Source organism: Lutra lutra, chromosome X (genome assembly GCF_902655055.1).
Source record: "Lutra lutra chromosome X, mLutLut1.2, whole genome shotgun sequence".
In the NCBI taxonomy this organism is placed as follows: Eukaryota; Metazoa; Chordata; class Mammalia; order Carnivora; family Mustelidae; genus Lutra; species Lutra lutra.
In genome coordinates, this window is record NC_062296.1 from 5,664,793 (window position 1) to 5,685,649 (window position 20,857).

Genomic DNA, 20,857 nt, shown 5'->3' on the forward strand with positions numbered 1-20,857 from the left:
TCAAATACAGATTCCAGAATCCAGCGCTAAAAACCAGGCTGCAGTTTAACACATATCTTATGGACCAAGATTTCAGGTTTGGGTTTTTACTCCTTAGATCAAATGTGCAGCAGAATTCAATTCAGCAAATATGTTTTGAGTGTCCAGCACCATGCCAAGTACTAGAAAAGTTTTTACCAGGAGCATACAGTGAAGTCTAGACATCTTTAGTCTATAAAATGCTTTGAGGTTCTCAATCCTAAAAAAAGAGTCTTTGTTTTGTTTTGATTTGTTTTTTTAAAGTCAGTGTTTGTTGTTCTGCAAAGGACCATGATGCATGTATTTAAAAATATAATGGAACTCAACACAGCACACCCAGAGTTCCAGAAGTAAGTAACCCAGAAAAAGCCTCATCAGCCTAGCCTGTGAAGGTCAGTGATCTTGTACTCCCCCATACATTTCAATTTTATCCTTTCCAAGTTCAATCCTGGCTGGTCACAAAATGGGTGTGAGGTGGGCTGTGGAAATAAACCTAATACAGTGATAGAAAAGTGCAAGGAATGAAGACAGTGGGATTAGGCAGGATTTAGTAGCCCAAATGCTTTCTATGAAATCCTGGATACTTACTACAGGTGGGTCAAAAAGGAGGAGCCAGTTCCTGGCAGCCAGATCGAACAGGGCTCTCTGAGAGGTTAGGAGAGGGAGAGGGGACATAAAATTAGAAGGGTCCCCATAGATGCTAAGGAAGAGTCCTCTCCTTGGATGGAGATCTGAGACAACTCGGTCTTCCAGATATTCCTAATAAGATGCTGAATGACACAATGGGCCATGCCCAAGCAGCATCCTGATATTATAAGTCCTATGGTGTGAGTCATACTCGGCAGAGAAAGGTGCTTAGAGCTAACAAAGTCCCAACCTGCAGAAAACTGTAGCACTCACTTTCAATAAAAGTTTGTAGTCTGGAGAGCCTCGTGAGTTGGAGGGAGTTGACCTAATGGTCAGGGCTGGAACTGGACAAGAAGTCGCGATAGATTGGACAGTGGATGCTTTCAGATGAATGATATGCCATCACAATCGTTCCCTTTCTCTATCATTCTGTGATTTGATGTCTCCCTTCCCCCAACATACACACACAGGACTAAGCTCTAAGTACAATGACTGTTCCTCAAACTGCAAAGTATCCAAAAATACTTTAAAAGAATAGATGAAAATGATTTAAAAATACTATGATCTCTGAAAGTCTCCAAATAGCTGAATATTTCAACTGCATCTAGAGCTCTAACTCCCAGCCCTTTGGCCTGACCAACATGCTATCACTCCTAATTGCCCCCACAAACCCACCAAGTGGTTGGAAGACATAAGGCTCACTTTATATGTAAAGAAACTGAGGCCAGAACACCTAGAAAGAGTGTTACTACAATTTAAGACTATGCTTTCCCTTTTCCTCCTAACGCTACACACGGACACATGAGGTAACACAGAAAGAGCCAGAAACAGACGAGTTCCGTTTCAATCCTCAACCAGCAAATCAAGGCGAGGAGGTGTTATCTTTGCAGGCTTGGGACTGAACATCAGGTTAATACAGGCACATTTAAAAATCCTGCATGTTGGGGCGCCTGGGTGGCTCAGTGGGTTAAGCTGCTGCCTTCGGCTCAGGTCATGATCCCAGAGTCCTGGGATCGAGTCCCGCATCGGGCTCGCTGCTCAGCAGGAAGCCTGCTTCCCTTCCTCTCTCTCTGCCTGCCTCTCTGCCTACTTGTGATCTCTCTCTGTCAAATAAATAAATAAAATCTTTAAAAATCCTGCATGTTTATGTTTTGAAGAAATGACTTCAAACTTTCCTAAGAGTTGCAGAGGCCTTTATTTGACTCTATTGACAAGCCCTCCAAACAACAATGCCTTGCTAAAGGCACTTTGAAAATGTTCTAAGTGTTCCAGAAGATGAAAGATATAAAGTCTAGGTGTGCAAAACTATGTTTCAGAGTGTTTCACTCTTTTACACACAGAAAAGTCCCCATTTATTTTCAGTGATTTCGTTTCTTCTCAGCAACAAACAGCTGGCCCTTCCATTATCCGTGGAGTCAGCTCAGGTGTTAACATGGCCTCTCTCCCTGAAGAGATTCTCCACAAGGCTTGAGGGCCATCTCTCTTCCTGAGGAGCCACAGAGACACCACTGAAAGCCTGAGGACATTTTTGTGAATTCTGTCAGAAAGGAAGAAAGGGGACGTCTCTCATTTGTCCTTTATGCTGCTTTCTGTAATTGGGTAGTACAAGCAGGAACTTGTACCACATCAATACTTTGAAAGACCCATAGAAAATTCCACTTGGGGTTTTTACACAGCTCTGGTCAATAATGCCTCACAGATGCCAAGAGCTGTGCCACTGTTTCCATTTTAAATCCTCGTTTGGCTAGGTCAGGGGCTCTGGTTAGTAAACCTGACATACCAGGCCTGAGCTTGGGAGGGAGCTGTGCTTCCAATCCAGTCAAAAGTCCAACTATGATACATTGGAACAAAGAAAATAACAAAGAGCTTCATTACAGTGTTTTGTTTTTTACTTTAAAATTCTATTTATTATTATGAAAAGAGTAAAATGGGCTTTGTGGCAGCTGAAGTTCCTAGAAAAATGAGTACGTTCATTCAGGAGAGTTTTCCCCTCTATTTTCTCCACGTGTGGCTCAAAACAGAAGTTTCAAGAAAAGCTCTTCACAGGTTTTTTTTTTTTCCTCCCCCTACAATGTGCCTAAGAAGTTGATGAAATTACTGGATTCGCTTGGCGGGACAATGATTCTCATTCCAGCCTGAGTACAGCTTGGGTTTCTCACACATTCTCGTAATCGAGGTACCCAGGTGAAGTGGAGTGGGAGACAAGATCAGTGTCCTTGAAGCTATCAGAGTCTATTTATGATGGATATAGAGGAGATTGGAGGCATTTCCATTAACAAAACTATCCCTGGGATAACATAATGCCCTTCCATCCTCAAAAGATAATGAAAACTGTCTCCACCCTCTACTTCCACTACTGTGATTTGGAATCAACACCATCTACACACAGCACATTCTGTAGTTACAATAATGTCAGTTGAGAACTATGTCAGAAAATGTCATTTTCAGAACCACTTTGCTTCTCTGAATACATTGTGCCCTCATTGTCACGCTGCATTCATACCTTCTTATCTCAGTAACAATCCTTGAACTCATTTCACAATATTTCGTGAGGAGCAAAGCCCTTCATTCTTTCTGGTTTGGGTTTAAATGTGTTTTCCCCACCCCCCATAGTTCAAAAGAAATAACATATGCCCCAGAACCCGTAAAGTCATGCAAATAATTAAGTCCAGTTCTCGAACTTTTCAAAACTTCAAAAATAGAATGGCTTACAATTTTGTAAATATCTTAAAGGATCATGCAAACCGAAGGAAAGACTCACAGAAATGTAGCTTTCTATATGGACTCCCTCACAGTTGAAATCCCCTGTCTAACATTTCCAGGATTCAATTCTATGTCCAGGTGACACCAAGCAGAACAGAGTGAGCAATGGTCTTGGATTGCCCTGTTGAGCATCAAGAGTGCAGGATGGGCAGCGGGGAGTGCACACCTAGGGAGCTCAGTCAGTTAAGCATCCGACTTTTGATTTCAGCTTAGCTCATGATCTCTGGGTCGTGAGATCGAGCCCCAAGTTGGGCTCAGTGCTGAGTATGGAGTCTGCTTAATATTCTCTTTTTCCCTCTCCCTCTGCCATTCCCCTGCTGCTTGTGTGCGCGCTCTCTCTCTCTCACTTCTCTCTCTCAAAGGAAAAAAAGAAAAAAAGAAGTGCAGGATTGTTGATCTTCCTACCTAGAACATAGTCTTTCCCTGACAGTGAGATCTGAATCATTGGGGGCCTGGGCTCAGAACTAAGAGAGATATAATGTGCCTGCTTTGGGAAACATCTTTTCCCACAAAGCCTCCTGAACAGCAAAGACTCAGCCTTACCTGTCAGAACATCTCCAAATGCCTGAACAATAGCCAATGGAGAAGGAAAGGAAGATATTTCATTAACATACATTTCAAAATGATACATGTACGCTTTTGAAACAGCAAAACTTTCAAAGTGATGCCACCTACCTATGTTAGTCAAGGGCAGGTAGGGGATACTGGCATTCTCTCGTCCCTCTAGAGGACACTCAGCAAAAAATATCAACAGCCTTAAAAATGTTCATACCTCTGATCCAATAATTCCACTTCTAGGATTTTCTCCTAAGGGAAAAAAGCCTGACATGCATGAAATGACTCATGCATAATACTATTTATTGGAGTTCTATTTACTGTGCCAAAGAATGGAAAGTCTAACTGTTCAATGAAGGGGGAATGGTTAAATCAAATATGATGTAATCATGTAATCATGTTCCATAATATTATATTATCAGCCCCTAAAATAAAGTTTTAAAAATTAATGATAAGAGAGAATGCTCAAAAAAGCATGACAGAAAACTGCATACACAGTATGATTCTGTTTGGCAAAGATAAATAACCGAATGAATGTCTCTAGTGGTCATTATTAGTTGTTAAGATTATAGGTAATTTTCATTCTATTCTTTACACTTTCCTGTAGTTTCCCACTTTTCCACAATCAACTCCTATTATTTTTATTAAAACAAGTTATTGGAAATGTCTGTCAAAGAATCACCCCCCAAACCAAACAAAACCACAAAAACATCTATCAAATATATGAGGAGTACCCCTATTCCTTAAGAATCTATGAATAAGTTTCATTTATTGGGCACCTAAGGCAACCAACAAAAGCAATCACAGACAAGAGTGAAGAAATGGGCATGCTTGTGTGTTGATAAAATTTTATTTGCAAAAACAGGTGTCTGTAGTTTGTAAACCCCTACTCTATACCAGATGAATGTGATATACTACTGGCCAAAACTGGAAAGTTAGACCCTGAGGCAATACTGTTAGAGAAAAAAATTTCCTAAATATATCAGAACGAAATTCAATCAGACAGGCTTTTACAGCTCAACTTCCTCACATGATTTCCCTCTTTGGAGGACAAGAATTCAAGACTTCTGACCCTGTCATTGATTCCATGTGCTTATGGCCGTGTGACATGAACCCCAAACCCCCACTCAGTACAGTGTGTGACTCTTGACCTCAGAGTTGTGAGCTTAATCCCCATGTTGGTTATAGAGATTACTTAAAAATAAATTCATTCTATCTATCTATCTATTTATCTATCTATCTAATCATCCAGAGAGTGAGGAAGTTTTCACAGCAAAGCATCGGTTTTATTTATTTTATATTTAAAATTCAAAACGATACTTTTGGTGATCGTGCCTGGGCAGGTTTCAGTACTGTTCAGACACAGTGAGTGAAGACTCTGATTTACCACGCTCGAGATAACATAGAGAAATCAGTCAATTCTTAAACTGCCTTTCTTCTGTCAAATAAATAAGTTGATTGTTTATAAATTACAAAGGATGTGAATAACCACTATCAAATGAAATGTTCACAACTCAAAGGCATAAAATTCAGAATTCTCATCCTTCACCAGCAAAGAAGAAAGCATAGTGAACTCTCACATACGAGATCGTGTCTGCAAAGCACCTGGTTTACTGAATTCAGCTGCTAACTGTTCTTGTCTTCCGCCAACCCTAGCCAGCCCTGTTCTTCCACCAAGACCACTCTATTTAAATGTTAGTACATATATGACATACTTTGCTGGTCAAGTTCAGTCCGTCAAACTTGTAAATATCACTAATCACAAACACTAAAACTTGCCAATGTTTTAACGTCAGCTGTTCTGCTTCAATGATTTTTTTTTTTTTTTGAAGGAACAAAAGGCTCAGATGAGCGACAGCATGTTTGTTTCAGAGAATGTATTCAGGAGTACTGAGCAAAATTTGGGAAATGTCTCCTAAGATGGCATGGTAGACAGAAGTGGACAGATATGTACAAAAGCATTGCATCTTTATTAAATATACATATAAATATATGCATAGGTATTTTATTGTAGAATAGCTTTAATGATGTTTGGGTATTTGGGGTTTTGCTGTTGGAAAATTCAATATGTTTCCCTTACCTAAAGAATAAGGTGCTGTCACTGTGGTGCTGTGACCTCATTTCAGACTATGTGCACATGGGCAGTGACCGCCTGTGTCTTTTTGTCTGTGTCAAAATTTGGCCCATAGAGGAAAAAAATCACACAGGGGATTCTACCTTACTGCAGAACCTGTCACTACTCATTCGTTTAGGATTTAGTGTAACTGGAGCAGGAACCCCTCTGCTATTTTGTTGCAGAGCAAATACTACATGATCCAGAGCTGGGAGGTCAAGACCAAAGGCTTTGATTAAGGTAGTCTGGAACAAAATGGAAACATTTTCCTGTAACTAAATATCATAATTAAGCACAGACAAAGCACTGAACTGCTTCAGCATCACCATGATTTGAAAACAAAAGTGGCAAAAGCAGTTTCAGTCATGATCAAGATAGGGCCAAAAATACAATATGGGAAGAACTGACTGAACATGGGAGTCTGAACGCAGGTAAAGCGATAACCTGATGCCGAGATGGAAAGCAATCAGGAAGTTTCAAACACTCATCTATCCCCTTAACTCTCAAACTCCCTCTGACAATTATAAAAACATAATTGCCACTACAACTGACATGAGAATCATCATCTATGAGACAGTGAACAGTATTAGCCTGTTCATGCCATCATCTGATTTGTACACAGCCCAGAAAGATGCTGTTACAGATGTCATTACACTTCTCTGTATATTTCTAGTCCTCCTAATAGATGATGAGCTTCTGGAGGGCAGGGAATGCATTATATTCCATATTATTTCTTAACGGTGCATTTAAATGGAACAATCTCTCAACAGGAAAGAAGAATCACCACTTTTCAGCACTTGATACACTCCCCATCAACAGTGGCCAACTGTCCCTCCAACAATGCAGAATCCATACCCAAAGGCTGAATGGATTCTCTAGTAGGGCTCTCTGTCTTGTCCTGGAAAGGAAATGGGGGGGGGGCAAAGCAGGAAGAAGGGGTCAATGGTGGCTAATTTCATTAGTGGCATTAAGGTCAGATGTTTGCATCCATACTGGGAGCCCATAAACAGCCCTTGTATCCTCAGGGCAAAAAATAAATCTTCTTCCTGTTTCATACTTTCTTCGGCCACCACTCTATGACATTTTGTGATTTCTGGGTGGTTCAGAGATACACCTGATTTTTTTTCTTTTTCTTTTTGAGAAAGAGAGAGGCGTTTGTTTGTTTGTTTTGCAGAGAGGCAGAAAACTGAGACAATAAGAGAACCAAGAGGATTCTGGTCCCCAGGCTTTTATCATGGAATTCCTTGTGAGTCCTCTAGAGGTTTCAGTCCATCAGTGGCTATTTCTGGAGCCCGGATACACACATTACAGGGGTTCGAAGGTCAAAGCATTGGTACTGATGGCCTTTCCTACGGGGAAATTCATTAAAGAGGCAAAACAGATATCAGCTCACATTTCCCAGAAAAAGACTTTTAAGGGATGTGAAAAAGCAAATCAGTAGCCAAAAGTTCCTTAGGATTCTAGGAAGCCAAATACAATTATTGGTAATTAAATGTTGAATTAATGCTTATTAGAGTTAGCTTATTAGATTAATAGAGATAAAAAGTCTTAATAAGTGTGTTGCATATAATATATGGCATAATGAGGTCTCTTGTAAAATCGATGTGTGTTGTACATTAGTGCTCTTTTAATAAGATTTGGAACATACTTTTGTTAGGTTCTGTGATTTTTGGAGGCTTCCAGTCATGCTTTCTGCTTTCCTGGTCTACTCTTGACAGTAGCCCTGATGAACTGAATGGGTAGTTCTTGATCAGAAACAAAGGTCTGCCATCACACTGTCCCTTCATGGGCAACAGAAGAGCTTGCTTCAATCTAGGGATATTGTGGAATTTATTACATACATCTTAGCTAGATGCCTGCAGGAGGATGGGGAGGTAAGATTTATCCAGAAGGAGTGGGAGTGAGGTTTGAAAGTCTGAGCGGCAGACCAGGCAGTGGTAGGTGCCCTAGAATGGGGAGCATATGTGGGAACAACACAGACTCCACGTGGCCTCTTCTATCAGTGGTCTCTGAGAAACTGTCAGTTCAGGACACTGTGGCTGAAATTTCAGTGTCCACAAGTTGTCCCGGTCCTACGCAGCAAAGACATGTAGCTTTTCTGCTACTCCATAAAATACAGGATACACATGAGAGCTCTCAGGAGACCCAGGCAGAGCTGGTAGTATCTTCCCTCAAAAGATGTAATGTTGCTGTTTTGCCAACCACAGAAATCAGAAAAGCTATTACATGAAAAATGGGTCAGAATTGGTTTAAAGAGATATATGAAAGTGTGCCAAAGTGCGTGGGACCAGATGCGCGTGTCACAAAATCGGCTGGGGCAGATTATCAGGGGCGGTCTCCTAAGTCCATTTATGTTCTTGCCTCAAAAGTTCCCTCCAGCCATATATAATTGCACATAAAATTCACCCCAGAGTGTATAATTTTCTGAGCAAAAAAACCCAAACTTAAAAATAGCCGCAGAACTATCAGAGCAGTTACAATTCATGGATTCTTTTGAAGAATTTAAACTAGCATTATCAACACCCAGGGGCAGCTATTTTTGTAAAACAAGAAATAAAGAACATCTTTCATGACTTCCAGGAAGAAAAAAAAAAAAGCAGATTATGCATACTATAAAAATGTGGAGTTGAGTGATTCTGGTATGGTTTCATTTCATTTAATCCTATTTCCTCCCCAACAAACAGCTATATCCTCACAACATCCCCAAGGTCTCAGAGCTGAAAAAGGAGAAGGGAGCCTTACAAATGTTCAGGTTCCCCTGACTTTGGCCTTGTCATTCAGGCCCAGGAGATGAGGTGCCCTGGGAAAGGAAGAGTACAAGTGGCAACGTGACTCTAGGAGGAAAGAAGAGATTTTAATGTTGTTAAAATGTACAGTTTTGAGAAGTGGAGTCGATGTCTAAAAATCCTGTGCTCAATGAAGAAATCACTGAGCACTTCTTGGCAGAATGTCAAACACTGCATTTAAGAAGACAATTAAAACAGTATAATGCAAAAGCTATAATTAGAAACATATCTGCACAAGTAACATACTATTTTTCTTCTATGCAGTTAAAAGAAAAACATGAATTTCTGCCAATGTTCATTAGGGTCTTCACCAGATAATACCGCTTTATTGAGGAGATGGTTTCAACTGCCTCAAAGGTTAAATTAAAAAACAGCAACTGCCCCAAAAGGGATATGTTCTTACATCACTACTTAGATTTTCACATAACATAATTAAATCATGAATGTGCTCTGGCTCATTCAATACTAATGTGACCATGACATTCTCACTTGGAATCCAATTTTTTTTTAATTGGGATGCTATTCAGGAATAAAACTAGATGCACAAACTCCATAGTCAGATTATTAATGAGTTGCTGGATTCCCCAGCAGTTTGACTAAGTTGTCCCCTTCTGCTTATCTTCCACTCCCTCTACCTCCCTCTTCTACTCTCTTCCTTCCTTCCATCTGTAAACATTCAGACAGCTTATCCTAGGTTCAAGACAATGTGTTGAATACCAGACACACAAGGGTAGGTGTACAGGCTGGCATCAGAAAACACAAGGACTCCCAAAGTTCACATAGTCATTTGTTGGCTCCGTTGTATTTGGAGAGTGGGGATGGTTATCAATTAGCAGAGAAGCGGGAGGATGGCATTCCTAACAGTGGGAAGAGCACATTTAAAGGTGTGTAGGACAGGGACGCCTGGCCAGCTCAGTTTGTTGAGCATCCCACTCTTGATTTCAGCTCAGGTCATGATCTCAGGGTCATAAGATCAAACCCTGCATCCTCCTCTGTGCCGAGTGTGAAGCCTACTTGAGATTCTCTCCCTCCCTCTCCTTCTGCCTCACCCCCCTGAAAATATCAATAAGTAAAATAAAAATTTTTAAAAAGGCATGGAAGACAGGAATATCTGGCTGGCTCCATCAGAAGAACATGTGACTCTTGGCCTCGGGGTTGTGGGTTTGAGCCCCAGACTGGATACAGAGATTACTTAAATAAATAAATCTTTAAAAAAAAAAAAAAGGCATGGAGGACAGATAAACAAGTCATGTCAGGTAAAGGAGCAGAATCCAAGAGGACTAGTTAAGGGTGACAGGTATCCATACTATAGTAATTTAAACACCTGTCATTGGGCCAGCCAAGGCAAGATAGATTCAGAATTCATAAGCTCCCGACCTCTACTATTGTACACACATACACACACACACACACGCACACTACTTTATGAATCTAGGAATCCCGAAATGCTCCAGAAGTGCCACGCCCCCCTCATTCCCAAGGCACTCCCTCTTTTGGAGAGCAGCACAATACACGGAGTGAATGATCTAGCTCTGCCGCACATCAGACTGACTCATTGCGGAACATTGCTGGTGTCTACAGAGGTTCCAATCCAGCACTGTCACTGGGCTGCAGCTGGACAAACCAAGTCAGTAACTTCGTCATAAATGTTGGTGAAATTAGCAATTTCTCTTCTCAAACTGGCTCTTTCCTTAAAATATTAGACAATATTGTTAGCACAGAATTATTAGCTCTGTGTTCTAACCGTGGCATCTTTATGTGATTTCAATTACAGTCTGTAAACACTGGAGAATTTGGAAATAAGCACAAATTGTTCTACTCAGCTCACAGAATGTAAATGAACTACTGTAAATGCTGGCCACGGAAACAAGAGTCAAGGGTCTGCCTTTTTATTGAGCTACACTGATAAGATACCTATAGTTCCAAGGTGTTGGTGGTCTCTCTGGGAAGTAAGACGCAGCCATTAAAAATGACACTGTAAGGAGGGCTATGATAGGTGACCAAGGACTGATACCCGTAACAACAGCTCCCATTGGCTAAGGGCGTGTCACATGCTGGGCACTGTGCTCAGTCCTCTACCTTCCTTACTTTGGTTTTAATTCTGGCAAAACTCTGTGGGAGCACTGACTCTTCCCAGATGACAAATGAGAAAACTAGGCTTACAAATGTTCATTGATTTTCCGGAGGTTATAGGGCAAGCACCTTGGAGGATTTAGATTTAAATCTGAATCTGATGCAGGCAGCGGACAGCCAGAAGCATGGGAAGGGACTCTTGGGAGAGGAAGCACAGGTAGGAATATGTGGTGGACAGCCAGCAGCACTGGGAATGAATAAATCTAATGACCGAGTTTGCTCAAGATCAAAACACGGACATAACCCCCAGGCTGGAGCATAGAAGGGAGAGACATTGGATGATAGCTTTAGGGGGGGTGGATTGGGGGTGCTGAGAACCAATAGAATACAATGTCACAGGGAGAGTTTTTGAGAGAAGATGGGGAACCGTGGTACATGCTCGCTTTTTCACAAACTAAACTCAAGAAAGATGAGGTCTGTGGAAGGGTCGCTGTTTAGGAGACTCTGGATGAGAATCAGGGCTATAGGCCTTTAGCCTCACGGTGGAGATTTTACCTGTGGCGCAAGGAGGGCTGGAAGAAGGGCCACAGGGAAGAAATGGAGAGATCTTGACTCAAATTACACATCAGCCGCGTGTGTTCTTGATAACTTCACCTTCCCCAGCCTCAGCCTCTTTGTCTGTAAAATGGGCTTCAGGCCAATTCCTTGGAAGAGCGGTGAATATTTGAAGGAGAAAAGCATGGGGCCTTGTGCAGCAGCATTTTGGATCTGGGGTCAGACCATGCAGGGCTGCAATGGGGGCTTTTTCACTTTGAGCACTGGCTAGAATGGCCTTGGGCCCTTCCTCAGGGGTCCCAGCACTAACCTCAGGTTATTGTGACCAGCAGTCTAAAGTGACCAGCCTGGTGTGCCAGGGTGGCATCTGCCTTTGGCTGGGGCCCCGCATTGGTCTCCCTGCTCAGTAGAGAGTTTTGCCTCTCCCTTTGCCTCTCCTCTGCCCCCCCCAACTTGTGCCCTCTCTCTCTCAAATAAATAAAATCTCTAAAAATAAATAAATAAAGTGACTGACCTGGCCCAAAGTAGGTGCTCAATATGTAGCAGATGTAAGCATTAGTATTAACAAAATTCAGAATCAGGCAATTAAACTAAAGTCTGCTCTTAAAAAAGGTCAACAAAACATGCAATTTAAAAAAAGACTACCTAGCTGGGCAACATAAATTGCACTAGGTTGAGTAATTTTCAAGCAGCAAAATGGCTACATTGTGTGTAATTTCAAACACAGAGAGCCAATACGCATGCGATTCTATTTAGGGTAATAGGGAAATGAAGATGTATTTGGATCTGAGCTATGTACTAGGGTTTCCCCTGTTAAAATTCTGTGAAGCACAGCTTTTACAGTTCCTCCAAAATCAGAACAAAAACGGGAGAAACTTTTCCCAAGCATACAGGATATTATTCTTGGCAATAAAGAACCATGAAATTAATGAGCTGTCTACTAAAGATCTACCATTAAAAATGTATATGAGAAAACCAGTCTATGCAAACCCCATTCCCTCAATCCATAAACGCTATCCTGGGAGTTAACTCAGCATTTTCGAGAAAGTTCCATTAACTCTTGCAAGCCACCATCACCTAAGTCAGCTGTGAAAGAGGAATTTGTTCCACCCCTACCCCAATGGCAGCCTCCAGAAGGGAACACGCTTTTCCAGGAAAGCCCACCATGGTTCCCAAACCCCAGCGGGGACCCCAGTGCTCCCATATGGCAACTAGGGTGCTCCCTGAGCCCCCCCCTCCCCTACACTGGCAGGCCCCTCCCTGCAAGAGGCACAGCACATGTCCTCTGCAGAGGCTGGATGAGGGCCCAAGATTTGGCCCCACCAACGGCTTATATTGGAAAATGAGGAAATGCTAATGAAATTGCCTCTATGGGCTGACATTCATGGATGGCAGAAAGGGACATGAGAAAATGAGTCCAGTATTTGCTTTTGAGAATGTTCCAGCGCCCGGCCAGAACTCAGTGGCAAAATGCACACGTGCCCCACCCCTGAGGCATCCACGCCTGCGTGCCTCCTGGAAAAGGTCACCAAGCACTTGTTAACCTTGAAGGGGAAAGAAAAACCTCCGTATTTTCCCCCAACAACACTCCCAGCCTCTTGTAAATCATATTCATATACATACACTTAAGCATTAATTTACATACTTAATTTCTGACAGGCTGACAACCACAGCCCTTCTCCCCTCTCTGCGTAAAGTGAGAAGTCAATTGTTATTCAGTGTATCGGTTACAGTGGTAGTGCCACTAACTGTATTTTATATAATGTGCTATCTGCAGAAAGGCAGATAAGAATTTGATTTAACATCCAATTAAAAGCCGTCATTGAAAAATTACTTCAAATAAGCCTTTTATTTTCTTTAATCAGTCTTCAATTCAAGCCTTCCTTGGACCTACTGAACCAAGCATCAGGACTCATGAATTTTGATTAAAAAATTTGAGCCCATTTCTAACTTAAGCAGATTTTTTTTGTTGCACTGTTTGATAGAAATTTAATAAATCTATGAATCCTCGCCAGCATCATTTATCATCTTTTTTTCCGCAAGACTAGCCTATTATACCTAGGCAGTAAATTATGAGGGAACCAGCAAACCAAAACTTTTCAGCCCGTTACTGAAGAAGAGATATAATCACTTGCATTGAACCATATAATTATAGTAGAGTATGAAGCTCTGAAACATTAGGTCCTGTTTTGAATATGTAATACCCATGCTTTGAGAGCCTAAAAGATTTCTAGCTGATCTAATACAGCTCAGTTTAGCATCCCATTGAAGTATTTGTTGTTGGTGAAAATCACAGCAAGGGGAAAAAAAAGAAACCTATAGACCACAAAACAGTCCCAAGCAGGACTACCTGGGAAGTAACCTTGGGAAACCAAACGCCTTCTACGGGTGCCTTAGAGTTGTCTCTTGCAAGGAAGCCTCAGACTGTGTTACTTCCACGTGCTCTCAAGGCCAAAAGGTTTTTTCTTGTTTGTATATATGCTCCAGGCTGTGCCTGTGTCCTTCACAGAATGTTAGTGGGCTTCGTGCTTATTGAGTCCTAGGGACTGGGTCCTACTGCTGGGCTCTGAGACAGAGCAGTGAGCCGAACACAGAGAGGCCAGCCTGGGGCGGAAGACAGGCCATTTTAAAAAAGAATACCCATCACATGTGATAAGTGCCACAAGAGCATACCAGTGGGCAGAGATCAAGAGGGGCTTCCTTGCACAGGAGCCCTTCCAGCTGGGTCTTCAAGGGGGAGTAGGAGTTTGTGATGGTCTATGTGACTGCCAACAATAACTTTTACTTATACCTGTGTCTCTGCATGGGTGAGTCAGGAAAGCCCCATGAAGAAAGTCAGAAGGTCACAGTGAAACATGTACTTGAATAAGGTTTGTATTTTTTCTGAGAGAAGTAATCAAAGGTCTACTGCTTCTGCTGTGTTGGGGAACCTTGTCCCCAGACCATCTGCGTCTGTGCCACCAAGCCAATGGCTCCACAGGCCGAAATTTCAATGTCAGCCTGGACTGCTCTCACACTGCTGGGCTTCGCTACAATCTGTTTCTACCTGCTGGGATGCTGTTCCCAACCAATTTCTCCCAATGAATGGGCCCTCAGATTTCAGAGTAAATCCAGTCTGAACAACCTTCCCTGATGGCACAGGGTCCCTCCTTGTTAGACTTCCCAGCACCCTGCGCACTTCTCTACAAAGGGCATGGTATGGCGGCCACTGCTCATTTGCTTTGTCTCCTGCACAAGACAGAAGGCAGCCGATAATGGGGAATGAATGAATGAATGAGTCAATCGATAAAATGCCTTTAACCTCTTACTCCGCTGATTTGTATGGCTGTGGTAATTCCTTTCTAGAAGGGAAAACACCAGCCTAAATCCTTTAGTCAGGGGTTTAATGTGCTCCAACAGATAAACGGCATTGATCCCTTTAGAGAAACCAACACTCTGATTGATACGATAAAAGTAAGAGGGATTTTGCCCGGCTTTGCAACCTGTGTCCGTTTCTTTGGAGTTTCCTAAACACTCTGGCTATAAAGGAAGGTAAATGATGCTATGAAATAATTCATTTTCTAAAGTCTTCAGCCAGAAAAGGTTAGGCTATAGCTACGAGAAAGCTAAGTAACCTCTTACAAACAAGGGCCGATATCCAAAGGCTGAAAGCAGAATTTTCAATGAAAAGCTTATCAGGGATTCAAGATTAAGAATAGACAGATGTTAGGGCACCTGGCTGGTTTAGTCGGTGGAGTGTGTGACTCTTGATCTCGGGGTTATGAGTTTGAGCCCCATACTGGGTGTGGAGATTACTTAAGAATAAAATCTCTTAAAATAAAAAAAAAAAATACACATAAGTAGAAGACTATTGTTCCTTGTCTGACTATAGCATCACCACAGGCTACTAATAAAGGAGCCATTTCAACTGATATTTCCTCGTTTTAGCTTTGGCTATGATTTTTTTTTTTTAAGTTGACAAGCTACATGGTGCATGTTTCCAATAATACAGTCTGACTGTCCATTTACACCCACTGGCTCCTAATTGCGCATATAATCGTCATGGACACTGGAGGCTTTGGGATTTAAAGAAAAAGGAATAATAATCATTGCATTCATAGAAAGGCATAGGCACAGGAAGTCTGGGTTATGTTTTCAAATACTTTTAAAAACATTTGCCAAAGTCCTTTTTGTTTGTTTCATTTTGAAACCAATGGATATTTCAAGGAAAATAGAGTCCATATGTTGCTGATCCATCTTAAATTAACACAGCAAAACATTGTTTTGTAAGAAGCCAAGAAGCACTTGCCTTCTAAAAGAAATCCTGAAGTAGGGGTATGTGGGGGAAGGGATTAATGGAAATTAGAAAATGTATGTCTTCCACTGCCCCCGCCCCCAGTCCCTGCCTGTGGAGCTGCACAAGAGGGCTCCTGGTTGGTCAGCTGCTCACGGTCCATAAGATGAAAATCACATACCAAGTCTAGAACTTGTAGGCATGTGGAGATCAGTTAGTCCAATCTTCTGAGCGTCCAACATTTTAAAGATGAAGACACAGAGAGGAAATGGCTGGCTAGGGGCCATACAGCATTTAGAAAAAGAAAACAGGGAAGCCTAGCAGTGCTAATAACCAGTTGATTCACAAAAGGATATTGACAAGGGGATATTTACAAGAGCAATAATCCCCTAAGGGCTCCCTCTAGGTTAGGAAAGCAGGGAGTCAGGCGCAAAGGTCACCACCCACCATGCCATGGTAGAGACATGAGAAATTGTAGAGACATTGAGACTTGTGTCTCATTGTAGAGACTTTGAGAAATCTCAGCCTATCTTTTATTTCCTTAGCCACAGTCTTACATGTTAAGGGATCCCGAATCTTCACTGAATCCTCCCCACACTGGGAAGGGGCATGCCTACTTTATAGATAAGAAACAAAAGAGGGATCATGACAACCAGAGGGGTATAAAGGGAAGCAAGGTCAGCTTAAAAACCTGACAGGTAGCTACAAAGTCCCCACTCAACATGCCGTCCCTCTTTGGAACTGACACAAAACAAAACAAAACAAAAAACAGAGACAAAAACAAAACAAAACACTAATGTGATGCTTCCACAAAACAATGCCATCATAAATACTCAAAGGCTCTTAGAACATCAGCATGTGTCCTGTTTCCCTTTTGGGCACTGTCACCTTGAAAAGGGGCAGCATAAGTCAGGTGAAAGGCCCTAAGAGTTGAAAATTTCAATCGTGCGTACTATGTAATGATGTGGGGAAATGTTCATGATGTTATATTAAAAGGAGTAAAACAAGGTGCAAAACTCTGTCATGATGGTCTGAATTCTTGTCATCACACACACCTAAACCAATAGAGCTGATATTTCCGGGTGATGATATCATGCCTTGACTTTGTTTTCTTCTTTATACTTTTACATACATGCACAATTCTCAGCATTATCCAACAATAAAATTTGATCATGAAAAACAGACAACACACTTGGTTTTAAGTCCAGTTGGAATCCCAGCCCCGCCACTTACTGGCAGGGTACTCCAGGGCAGATGGCGACTTAACCTTGCTGAGCCCCAAATTAATTATCCTCATGGGGCTCCTCCTAACACACAGCTGTTGTGGGCACTGAAAGACAGGAGGGAGAAGGTAGAAATTTAAAAAGTGTAAGGTAATCTTCTGGTGTTCTTAGCACCTTGGCTTACTTCTTTCTTTGGACACATAAGATATAAATGCTTAGGAATAGAATTCTTGCTGTTTCTATACAGAAATCCCAATATAATATAAGACACAGTTACACATTTCTTTCTATGTCTTTCTTTTTTAAAAGATTTATTTATTTGAGAGAGAACGAGAACGAGCACATGCACATAAACACGAGTGAGGGGAGGGGCAGAGGGAGAAATAGACTCTCCGCGAAGCGGGGAACCAGACAGGGAACTCCATCCCAGGACACTGAGGTCATGACCTGACCGGAAGTCAGAAGCTTAACTGATTGAGCCACCCAAGTGCCCCTCTATATATTTCTTATAAGCGCATTTATTTATGCTTCTAACCCCTCCTGTAAAAGCCATTCAAAGAAATCCATTCTGTGGTTGACAGTTTTTTTCCACTCTTTACCAGTATGCTACACCCCGTAATCACGTAGCTATTTATTTATGACAGAAACCATTAAGGACTTCATTTTTAATCAAATAACTAGTAGGCCTTCCTGAAAAAGAGTCCTTTTTATTGATAACATGAGAGCTCTAGCCTTTTCTATTTCATGCACGTCCTCGATCAATGTTTGTCGTTGGGTGAGTAGTCATGGTTAAGAGAATAAAGAATTCAGGGTCCTCCAGTAAAATGAAAATAGTAGAAAGGGGTAGAAAATAGAGGCTCCCTCCTGTACACCAATGCTCCCCCCACAAATTTCAACCTATAGACACAGGAACACACTGACAAATATACCAAATATACTCACTCCTCACCCAGAATTCAAAGGTTTGTTACTGAACAGTTAGTTTTTATTGATTAGCAAGACATGAAGAACAAAATATCCATACACAAGAAGAGTAATTGTGTGTCTGTGTGTTTCTACAAAGGAATTCCTTTGTTATATTTAAACACTTGCAACAACTGCTATTCTCGGATTCATTAAAAAAACATACAAACTTAGATCAGTAAAATCTTCACTTTCATCTACTGTTACTATGGAAGGACACCAAATGCCTTCCATTATTCAAAATGGGGTAACACATACTTGAGAAATACTGTTATTCACTGAGAAACACCTCATCCACACAATAGTTGATTGCATTATATCATCATCATACCATGCCATTATATCTCAGGTCCACAAGGCAGTAGTATCACAAAAGCTTTATGGGAAAAATCAACTGTAAACTGAAATGAAAATGAAAATCTTAAGGCCAGATTAGAGAAAGTGAATGTTAGAGTGGGAGGAGGCAGCTAGAAATAAAGTTGTAAACAAATGAACAGTATGTGGTTTACCTCTGCCAATAAACATAAAATAGAAGCAAATCAACGAAAGAAGAGAAAAGTAACAGTATAAAAAGAAGTAAATTTTGGATAAATCAAGACAATATAGGCTAGAACAGTATTCAAACAAAATTTCTGAGGCAGTAAGTCTAGAGAACTTAGAGACTTCTTGAGTCCTGGCAGGAAGATGGAGTGATACAAGTTCATGAAGGAAATGATAAGTCCAGAACAGACAACATGAACCACTAGTGTTTAGTGGGAAAATTAATAAAAGCAAGCCTCATTCAAAATGGTGGGGGGAATCTCTGAGGCCCTACTAGTCGAAAATAGTAGACCAGGGGCGCCTGGGTGGCTCAGTGGGTTAAAGCCTCTGCCTTTGGCTCAGGTCATGATCCCAGAGTCCTGGGATCGAGCCCCACATCGGGCTCTCTGCTCCGCAGGGAGCCTGCTCCCACCACCCCCACCTGCCTCTCTGCCTACTTGTGATCTCTGTCTGTCAAATAAATAAATAAAATCTTAAAAGAAAAAAAAAAAGAAAAGAAAATAGTAGACCAGACAGGAAGAACTCTTCCTCCACCTTGCAAGTCTATAATACTTCAGCTACTACCTGACTACTCCAGCAGGAAGAAGATTTTCTCCTCACCCAGCAAGACCACAGTCAAAGGGAGATTGTCACAAATCAGCCAATTAGAAGCCACTATACTATCAGCTTTCAGCTTACTCCAATGGACATTTTGTTTATCATAAACCCTCACAACTCTCCTTCTACCTCCATTGAAGAGCTTTTCCCTCCTTCGTTCTCAGAACTTGCCAATGGTTTGCCATAGCTTAGATGTCCCAAATTGCAATTATCTGCTATTCCTATATAAACCCATTTTTGCTGGTAAAATAACAGACTTATTTATTTATTTATTTGAGATGGGAGAGGAGAAAGGGGAGGAATAAGAGGGAATATCTTTTTTAAAAGAATATCATGTATTTTTTTTTTTTTTGTCAGAGAGAAGGGGAGAGAGAAACAGGCAGGCAGAGAGAGAAGCAGACTCCCCACTGAGCAAGGAAAATGGTATTTAGAAAACAAGACGTGGGGGTTAGTTGTGCTTTTTTTTTTTTTTAAGATTTTATTTATTTGAGAGAGAGCATGAGCATGAGTTGGGGGAAGGAGCAGAGGAGAGGGAGAAGCAGACTCCTTCTGAGCAGGCAGCCCAATGCCAATGCAGGACCTGATTCCAGAACACTGGGATCATGACCTGAGCCTAAGGCAGATGCTTAACGGACTGAACCAACCAGGCATCTCTCTGGGAAGCAGGCTCCACACCCAGCATGGAGCTGGACACAGGGCTTGATCTCATGACCCCTGAGATCATGACCTGAGCCAAAATCAAGGGTTGGATGCTTAACCAACTGAGCCATCCAGGCACCCCCAGGCAGTTCTATTTTGAAGACTAACATTATGATCCAATCATCCTATTCATGTAGTAAGATCATACTCAAAACAATCATACTCAAAACACATTTTGTTTTACAACAGAGTTCTTAATTTCCCTACCTTTAAAGTAGATGCAAGTTCACCAACCACATGATGTTAGCATTTTAGGCACCTTAAAGATAATTTGAGTTCCATTTTTACTTTAAAGACAGAAAAACAGATGTCCAATGCATTCTGACTCTGATGCAGTAACTCCACTATCACATGCTATAGGTCTCAGCAAACGGAAAATGAAAAGCTTATATTAACTTTGGCACTTTTAATTATACTTTTTAAACTCAAAACTGGTCATTTCTAGCACTTCCTACAAAATGGAGTTCCACTTCATACAAAATGGAATTATTAAACCAAGAATTTCACTCTCTCCTTCCCCATTATGAAAACATTAAGTCCAAGTTTTGAGGGGACATGGTGAATCAAGTACAATTTTTATCCAGAAACTAACATGGATGTGTTGCAGAAAGCTGCCTAGTAAACTTGGACATTAATTTGTATTTTGATCTGTAAAAGACTTGAAACAGAGTCTTAAAGTTAATAGACTAAAATGTACAGAGCTACTGTCTTGATTTTAACTCATGTGCATCAAGAGAAATTTATTTGCACTGCTCAGTCAAAGAGACTCCACTAACTTGCACTCATTTCTTTTTTTTATTTATTTTTTATTTATTTATTTAATTTTTTTTAAAATTTTTTTTTAAGATTTATTTATTTATTTGACAGACAGAAATCACAAGGAGGCAGAGAGGCAGGCAGAGAGAGAGGAGGAAGCAGGCTCCCCGCGGAGCAGAGAGCCCGATGTGGGGCTCGATCCCAGGACCCTGAGATCATGACCTGAGCCGAAGGCAGAGGCTTTAACCCACTGAGCCACCCAGGCACCCACTTGCACTCATTTCTTTAAATAAGCAGGAAAAAGGTGAAGGTACTG

At 41.3% G+C, this 20,857-nt stretch overlaps 1 protein-coding gene across 11 annotated transcripts in view; it reads right to left on the reverse strand.

Moving 5' to 3' along the window:
- Positions 1-20,857, reverse strand: part of AFF2 (ALF transcription elongation factor 2) — a 710,743-nt gene that overhangs the window by 213,931 nt on the left and 475,955 nt on the right. For 7 of the 11 annotated variants that reach the window (XM_047715962.1, XM_047715955.1, XM_047715964.1 and 4 more), the window contains exon 4: positions 607-663. The exons of the other annotated variants lie outside the window; for them this stretch is intronic. In XM_047715962.1, the coding sequence (XP_047571918.1) occupies positions 607-663 (57 nt within the window). The remainder of the gene's footprint in view (positions 1-606; positions 664-20,857) is intronic. 11 annotated transcript variants of the gene reach the window in all.